Source organism: Danio rerio, chromosome 23 (assembly GCF_049306965.1).
Source record: "Danio rerio strain Tuebingen ecotype United States chromosome 23, GRCz12tu, whole genome shotgun sequence".
Taxonomy (NCBI): Eukaryota; Metazoa; Chordata; class Actinopteri; order Cypriniformes; family Danionidae; genus Danio; species Danio rerio.
This window is the reverse complement of record NC_133198.1, coordinates 48742501-48752080: the sequence shown is the minus strand read 5'-3', so window position 1 is coordinate 48752080 and position 9580 is coordinate 48742501. Positions and strand designations below refer to the sequence as shown.

At 30.0% G+C, this 9580-nt stretch overlaps 1 protein-coding gene across 2 annotated transcripts in view; it reads left to right on the top strand.

Annotated features, from left to right (window-relative positions):
• The first annotated feature begins 699 nt into the window (after nucleotides 1-699).
• st8sia7.1 (ST8 alpha-N-acetyl-neuraminide alpha-2,8-sialyltransferase 7.1) overlaps nucleotides 700-9580 on the top strand; it is a 21638-nt gene continuing 12757 nt past the window's right edge. The window contains exons 1-4 of one of the 2 annotated variants that reach the window (XM_073938719.1): nucleotides 741-869; nucleotides 8162-8242; nucleotides 8461-8567; nucleotides 8680-8766. Coding sequence is in view for 1 of the 2 variants with exons in the window: in NM_001386515.1 (NP_001373444.1) it covers nucleotides 766-869; nucleotides 8162-8242; nucleotides 8680-8766 (272 nt within the window). In the remaining variant the exon portion in view is untranslated. Of the gene's footprint in view, nucleotides 870-8161; nucleotides 8243-8460; nucleotides 8568-8679; nucleotides 8767-9580 lie in introns of both variants that reach the window. The other variant, NM_001386515.1, reaches the window with a different exon arrangement.

Genomic DNA, 9580 nt, shown 5'->3' with positions numbered 1-9580 from the left:
TACAGAAATTGTGAAGTGTTTTAATGTGTATATTTTAAGTAGGGACTGAAAAAAACTTTCTGGAAAATGATCAACACTCAGAAATGTGATATATACATATTTTTAAAATTATTATTATCATTCTCAGTATTGTAATTCCTTCCTTGGGGCAACGCAGTGGCGTAGTAGGTAGTGCTGTCGCCTCATAGCAAGAAGGTTGCTGGTTTGAGCCTCGGCTGGGTAAGTTGGCGTTTCTGTGTGGAGTTTGCATGTTCTCCCTGCGTTCATGTGGGTTTCCTCCGGGTGCTCCGGTTTCCCCCACAGTCCAAACACATGCAGTACAGGTGAATTGGGTAGGCTAAATTGTCCGTAGTGTATGAGTGTGAATGAGTGTGTAAGGATGTTTCCCAGTGATGGATTGCAGCTGAAAGGGCACCCGCCGTGTTAAACATGTGCTGGATAAGTTAGTGGTTCATTTTGCTGTGGCGACCCCTGATTAATAAAAGGACTCAGCTGAAAAGAAAATGAATGAATGAATGAATAATTCCTTGCTTGTTTGATGTTTATGATCGAATATAACATTTCTAGTTCATCTAATCTCAGCACCAGATATCTCAGAAACACGCCGAATCAATGATTAATAAACATCAGAGGTGTGTTTGTTGTATGACATGACGCGCATGTTTAAAATGATGGTCGAGTATCAGGGGCGGAGCGCGCGCGCGCGTGTCACCTTTAACCTTTCACACGCACACAAACACGCACGCACTCGTTCCAGTGTCTCTGATGGCCTTGGCGTCTCTCCGGTGGGGCAGCACTTTCCTGGTGGTCCTGATCATCTTCCAGTGTGTCTGCATGATGTTTTACAAGCAAAACACACCCTCGTTCGGGTAAACATTTCAGAATCATTGTCACAGAAGATGCTGCTTATGTCTATTTAAGTCAGGCTGCGTGTTTGCTCGTGTTAAAGTTTACCTGTGCTGAAGTATTATAAACTGACTTTAATAACAAGGTTAAGTTAGTGGTTGTTGTTTTTTAATCGAGTAAGTTGGTGTGAAGCTAGCAAGTTAAGTTAACTAGCATCGTAACCGACTGATTGACCTTTTTGTTTGTCTATAGCTGTGATTTAAAGCGAAATCTCCTTAAAGTGTACGGAAAATTTCGTCTGCAACCTAGTTTAACCAAAGTAAATTAGTTTAAAACGGTTTTAGAGTGGAAGTTAAATAGTTTTCTGTTGAGATACTTTTGTTTTTGACGTTGAAATGTCGTAGTCAGGGCAGAAATGAATACAGCTGGGGATACTCAAATTAGCAGTTATTGTGACACTGTACAGCAATAATGAATATTTTACATTACTGTGAGGTTCGGGATGGGGGTATGATTAAATAAAATACCAATTAAGAGGTAATTTAATAAATAATATGAATAATACTCTGTATAATTAATGTTTTACTTCACTGTGATGGTTAGTTTAGGGTTGTGGTGGGGGTAGATGTTAATAAAAAACAATACATGGTCCGCAGCTGTATCCCTTCTAGCAACAAGAAATACAAACAGAAATGTTGCTAGATGTGTGTTCTGTCATGAAGTTAATGGTGATACTAGTTTACAATATTTTTTTAATTGTCTATTATGTAGCTTTAATAATATCTACTTTACTACGTAACCCTCAGAGTTATGTAAAATCTGAATTATTGTAGTACTACAGTCAGTAGGCTATCACATATCAAGTGCGCATGCATATCCGCAGTCGTATCCTTTCTAGACTTATCAGCAATTAATTGCCCTTGGCTGAAAACAAATGTTTAATTGAAATTAGCGGATTGTTATTAGTAAATTATCTGATTAGCAGCACACCATAAAGTCTGCAGTGATAACCTTGTCTCTTACAAGAGAAATAATAAATAAAATACAGAAAAAAGTAAAACTACAGCAATAAAAATAAAATAGACCCCACAAAATCAAATGTGGGTTTGCATTAATGGGTTTACATAAATTAAACTATTAAAAACACAAACTAAAAGTGAAAATATAAAGGAGATTTAAGCCATTTTTGCTTATGAATACACAAATTTTCATTTAAAGTAAATTAAAGTACAATGTATTCAACAGATAAAAGCTTGAGGTTGTCACTATTAATAAACATGATATTTAAACATTTACTGGTTTTGTGAACGAATTATTCCTAAATGAAGTGCTAAATTAAAACAAGTTAAAACTATTATTGCTTTTTTAGGATAAATGTTGATTAACGCATCTTTAGATAAATCTTGATAATTGTTTGAAATATCTATAGTCAGAGTATATTCTAAATTCAAAACACAATTCATAAATATGCAAACTATGTTATTAAATTCAAAATACATTTCATAAATATGCAAATGTAATTCCTAAATTCAAAATATGCAAATCTAATTCCTGAATTTAAAACACAGTTTGTAAAATTTAAAACATAATTCATAAATATGCAAATTCAATTCGTAAATTCAAAACCGTTAATGAATATGAAAATTCACTTCCTAAATTCAAAACACAGTTCATAAATATGCAAATTATATTATTAAATTCAAAATATGATTCATAAATATGCAAATGCAATTCCTAAATTCAAATTACAATTCATAAATATGCAAATCTAATGCCTGAATTTAAAACACAATTCCTAAATTTAAAACACAATTCATAAATATGCCTATTCAATTCGTAAATTTGAAACAGTTCATGAATATGAAAATTCAATTAGTAAAATCAAAACACATTACATAAATATGCAAATTCAATTCCTAAAATCAAAACACAAATCACAAAATGCAAACCTAATTTCTAAATTCAAAGCACAATTTGTAAATTCAAAACATAATTCATAAATATGCAAATCAAATTCCTAAAGTCAAAACGCAATTCATAAATATGCAAATCAAATTCCTAAAGTCAAAACGCAATTCACAAATATGCTAATCCTATTCGTAAATTCAAAACACAATTCTTAAATACACAAATCCAATTTATTTGGAGAAATATTTATGATCTTTACTTCTAATATTGTGTTACTAATTTACATATTAGATTTGTGTATTTATGAATTGCGTTTTGTGTTATGAATCAGATTTTGTAAATGGGAATCGTGCTGCATATACCAGATTCTTGCTGGACGTGGACGCCATTTTGTGTCTCAACAATCAAACCAATGAGATTTATGACTGTAATGTAATGTGGCTTTGTAAGCATAAGCTGTAATGCAACTGTGACCTTGGACCATAAAACCAGTCATAAGGGGCTGTCTATGAGATGATATCATCTGAAAGCTGAATAGTCTTCCCATTAGGGTTTTTAGGACAATATCAAAGTCGGCTTTATTGCAAATTCTGCCACATGTAGAGTCATGCAGAGAATTGAAATGACGTTACTCTCAGATTCATACAGTATAAAACTAGAAAACCACAAGAGAATATAGAACATTCCGATAAATACTAATAAGTTTAGTACATTTAAAAGATACTAAAATACTATTTACTAATAAAGTATTGAGTCTCAATCTCAAAAAGAATATATTTGCAGAAATAAAACTCGTACATGCACAGCACATTTCACATCTACAAAATCCAATTCACAAATTCAAAACACAAATCATGAATGCAATATGCAAATTAGTAACACAATTTCACAAGTAAAAATCATAAATATGAATTTAGGAATTTGATTTGCATATTTATCAATTCTCTTTTGACTTTAGGAATTGGATTTGCATATTCATAAATTGCGTCTTGACTAGGAATTAGATTTTCATGTTTATGAATTGTGGTTTGAATTCAGAAATTGGATTTGCATATTTATGAATTGGGTTTTTACTCTGGTCTTAGATTTGCATATTTATGAATTGGGTTTAGACTTTAGTCTTGGATTTGCATATTTATGAATTTGGTTTAGACTCTAGTCTTAGATTTGCATATTTACAAATTCTCTTTTGACTTTAGTCTTGGATTTCCATATTTATGAATTGTGTTTTGAATTTAGGAATTGAATTTGCATATACAGTTGAAGTCAGATTTATTAACCCCCCTGAATTATTAGACCGCTTGTTTATTTTTTCCCAATTTCCATTTAATGGAGAGCAGATTATTTCAACACATTTCTAATCATAAATGTTTTAATTACTCATTTCTAATAACTGATTTATTTTCTCGTTGTCATGAGGACATGAGGAATATTTTACTAGATATTCTTCAAGACACTTCTATACAGCTTAAAGTGAAATTTAAAGCCTAACTAGGTTAATTAGGTGAACTAGGCAGGTTAGGGTAATTAGGCAAGTTATTGTATAACGATGGTTTATTCTGTAGACTATCAGAAAAAATATAGCTTAAAGGGGCTAATAATATTGACCTTAAAATGGTGTTTAAAAAATTAAAAACTGCTTTTATTCTAGACAAAATAAAACCAATAAGACTTTCTGCAGAATAACAAATATTATCAGACATACTGTAATTCATTTCCTGAATCTGTTTAACATCATTTGGAAAATATTTTAAAAAGAAGACAAAAATTAAAAGGGGCTAATAATTCTGACTTCAACTGTATATATGAATGGTGTTTTGAATTTAGGACTTGGATTTGCATATTTATGAATTGTTTTGAATTTAGAAATTGGATTTGCATATTTATTATTTGTTTTGAATTTAGGAATTTGATTTGCATATATATGAATTGTCGTTTGGATTTGCGTATTTATTAATTGTCTTTTGGATTTGCATATTTATGAATTGTCTTTTGGATTTGCATGTTTATGGATTGTGTTTTGAATTTAGGGATTGGATTTGCGTATTTATTAATTGTGTTTTGAATTTAGGAATTTGATTTGCATATTCATGAATGGTCTTTTGGATTTGCATATTTATGAATTGTCTTTTGGATTTGCATGTTTATGGATTGTGTTTTGAATTTAGGGATTGGATTTGCAATTTTTCATATTTATGAATTGTTTTGAATTTAGGAATTGGATTTGCATATTTATTAATTGTGTTTTGAATTTAGGAATTGGATTTGCATATTTATTAATTGTTTTTTGAATTTGGGAATTTGATTTGCATATTTATTAATTGTGTTTTGAGTTTAGGAATTGGATTTGCATATATATGAATTGTCTTTTGGATTTGCGTATTTATTAATTGAGTTTTGAATTTAGGAATTGGATTTGGATATTTGTGAATTGTCTTGGATTTGCATATTTATGAATTGTCTTTTGGATTTGCACATTTATTAATTGTGTTTTAAATTTAGAAATTGGATTTGCATATTTATTAATTGTGTTTTGAATTTAGGAATTGGATTTACATATTTATTAATTGTCTTTTGGATTTGCATATTTATGAATTGTGTTTTGGATTTTCATGTTTATGGATTGTGTTTGGAATTTAGGAATTGGATTTGCTTATTAATGAATTGTCTTTTGGATTTGCATATTTATTAATTGTATTTTGAATTTAGAAATTGGATTTGCATATTTATGAATTGTGTTTTGAATTTAGGAATTGGATTTGCATATTTATTATTTGTGTTTTGAATTTAGGAATTTGATTTGCATATATATGAATTGTCGATTAGATTTGCGTATTTATTAATTGTGTTTTGGATTTGCATATTTATGAATTGTCTTTTGGATTTGCATGTTTATGGATTGTGTTTTGAATTTAGGGATTGGATTTGCAATTTTTCATATATATATGAATTGTTTTGAATTTAGGAATTGGATTTGCATATTTATTGTTTTTTTAAATTAAGAAATTGGATTTGCATATTTATTAATTGTGTTTTGAATTTAGGAATTGGATTTGCATATTTATTTATTGTTTTTTGAATTTAGGAATTTGATTTGCATATTTATTAATTGTGTTTTGAGTTTAGGAATTGGATTTGCATATATATGAATTGTCTTTTGGATTTGCGTATTTATTAATTGAGTTTTGAATTAAGGAATTGGATTTGGATATTTGTGAATTGTCTTGGATTTGCATATTTATGAATTGTCTTTTGGATTTGCACATTTATTAATTGCGTTTTAAATTTAGAAATTGGATTTGCATATTTATTAATTGTGTTTTGAATTTAGGAATTGGATTTACATATTTATGAATTGTCTTTTGGATTTGCATATTTATGAATTGTGTTTTGGATTTTCATGTTTATGGATTGTGTTTGGAATTTAGGAATTGGATTTGCTTATTAATGAATTGTCTATTGGATTTGCATATTTATTAATTGTGTTTTGAATTTAGAAATTGGATTTGCATATTTATGAATTGTGTTTTGAATTTAGGAATTGGATTTGCATATTTATTATTTGTGTTTTGAATTTAGGAATTTGATTTGCATATATATGAATTGTCGATTAGATTTGCGTATTTATTAATTGTGTTTTGGATTTGCATATTTATGAATTGTCTTTTGGATTTGCATGTTTATGGATTGTGTTTTGAATTTAGGGATTGGATTTGCAATTTTTCATATATATGAATTGTTTTGAATTTAGGAATTGGATTTGCATATTTATTGTTTTTTGAATTTAGAAATTGGATTTGCATATTTATTAATTGTGTTTTGAATTTAGGAATTGGATTTGCATATTTATTTATTGTTTTTTGAATTTAGGAATTGGATTTGCATATTTATTAATTGTGTTTTGAGTTTAGGAATTGGATTTGCATATATATATATTGTCTTTTGGAATTGCGTATTTATTAATTGAGTTTTGAATTAAGGAATTGGATTTGGATATTTGTGAATTGTCTTGGATTTGCATATTTATGAATTGTCTTTTGGATTTGCACATTTATTAATTGCGTTTTAAATTTAGAAATTGGATTTGCATATTTATTAATTGTGTTTTGAATTTAGGAATTGGATTTACATATTTATGAATTTTCTTTTGGATTTGCATATTTATGAATTTTGTTTTGGATTTTCATGTTTATGGATTGTGTTTGGAATTTAGGAATTGGATTTGCTTATTAATGAATTGTCTTTTGGATTTGCATATTTATTAATTGTGTTTTGAATTTAGAAATTGGATTTGCATATTTATGAATTGTGTTTTGAATTTAGGAATTGGATTTGCATATTTATTATTTGTGTTTTGAATTTAGGAATTTGATTTGCATATATATGAATTGTCGTTTGGATTTGCGTATTTATTAATTGTGTTTTGGATTTGCATATTTATGAATTGTCTTTTGGATTTGCATGTTTATGGATTGTGTTTTGAATTTAGGGATTGGATTTGCAATTTTTCATATATATGAATTGTTTTGAATGTAGGAATTGGATTTGCATATTTATTGTTTTTTGAATTTAGGAATTGGATTTGCATATTTATTTATTGTTTTTTGAATTTAGGAATTTGATTTGCATATTTATTAATTGTGTTTTGAGTTTAGAAATTGGATTTGCATATATATGAATTGTCTTTTGGATTTGCGTAATTATTAATCGAGTTTTGATTTTAGGAATTGGATTTGGATATTTGTGAATTGTCTTGGATTTGCATATTTATGAATTGTCATTTGGATTTGCACATTTATTAATTGTGTTTAAATTTAGAAATTGGATTTGCATATTTATTAATTGTGTTTTGAATTTAGGAATTGGATTTACATATTTATGAATTGTCTTTTGGACTTGCATATTTATGAATTGTGTTTTGGATTTTCATGTTTATGGATTGTGTTTGGAATTTAGGAATTGGATTTGCTTATTAATGAATTGTTTTTTGGATTTGCATATTTAGGAATTGTGTTTTGAATTTAGGAATTGGATTTGCATATTTATTAATTGTGATTTGGATTTGACAATTCATACATCCAGTTACTATGACCATTTATGTGAAGCTGCTTTAACACAATCTACATTGTAAAAGCGCTATACAAATAAAGCTGAATTGAATTGAATTGAATTGAATTTGCATGTTTATGAATTGTGTTTTGGAGTTAGGAATTAGATTTGCATATTTATTGATTGTGTTTTGCATTTAGGAATTGGATTTGCATATTTATTGATTGTGTTTTGAATTTAGGATATGGATTTGTGTATTTAATTTTGTAAATAGGAATTGAGTTTTAACTTTACTGTTAACCAGGTTACAGATTTCTTTACAGTGAAAAGAAAAATGAGCTCTGTTCTTTTCGTTTAGAGATGTGATGACTGACACATTTCAGAAGATGGGCTGTGCAAAACTCAGACACAAGTTTTCTGTTATCAAGCCTGCCAAAAGGTGAGTGAGAGTCTTAACCCAGCAAGTATTTTTTTGTTTTTAATAGATGTCTAATAGTCATCTTGGCTAGAACATTACTAAATTTGGGCTGTCTGTGAAAACGTAATAGACGTCTAAGAATAGGCCAAAACCAGACCAGTCATCAAATAAACAGAAATGAATGACGACACATGTAAAGTCTGTCTAATCTGATCTAATCATGATCATATTTTATTTAGGTAAAATAAGCATAATCTAAGCCACTTCTGATACCAAATGATCAACTAGAAGTCAAGTTATTATTTGCTGTTCCTAAAACTTGGACAGACGACAAGACTTTTGTCAGGTAGTGTATTATGTGCAGCCCTACCTCATACATCAAGGATGACCTGATGAACTTTAACCAGCACCCCCAACTGTATGATTCAGTAAACTAAAGTCTCTGATTTTTGTTCCAGTATAAAGTTCAAGAGTTTTGCGCGTGAGGTGTCCGATTTCCTGAGCTGTCCATACAAATCCAATGAAACTGAGCAGGAGCTGAACAGGTGTGTGTGCCGTTCATTTTACCTTACCGATGCTTATCTGTGACTTTTGCACCCAAGTTTGACTGATTCACTGGATAACCTTGAGTTTCACAATCCTTTACTGGTTATTTACACCATTTATATCAGTGAAAAGGCTCATCTAGTGAAACTGCCGCGATTTTAATAAATCTCCTGTTGATACTGTGAGATAAGAGAGTGTTTGATGTTGTGTAGAGACTAATATAATTTGTTCTGAAACGTGCTTGTGAAAGGCAGCATGGAGGTTCAGTGGTTAGCACTGTGGCCTTACGGCAAGAAGGTCACTGGTTTGAGTCCTGGCTAGATCAGTTGGAGTTTCTGTGTGGAGTTTGCATGTTCTCCCCCTGTTGGCGTGGGTTTCCTGGGTGCTCCGGTTTCTCCCACAGTCCAAACACATGCGCTATAAGGGAATTGATTGATTGATTCATTCATTTATTCATTCATTCATTCATTTTCTTTTCGGCTTTGTGCCTTTGTTAATCTGGGGTCGCCATAGCGGAATGAACCGCCAACTTATCTAACATATGTTTTACGCAGCACATGCCCTTCCAGCTGCAACCTGTCACTGGAAAACACCCATACACACTGATTCAAACACATACACTACGGGCAATTTAGCCTACCCAATTCACCTATAGCGCATGTCTTTGGACTTGTGGGAGTAACCGAAGAAAGTTGGAAAGTGTTATGTGAAGATTTTCGAAAGTGCTTAGTTAATTTGTTGGAAAAGTATTCCACTAATATCCCTATGTTGGAAAGTGTTTCGTTAATATAGCTATATGTTGTAAAGTGTTTC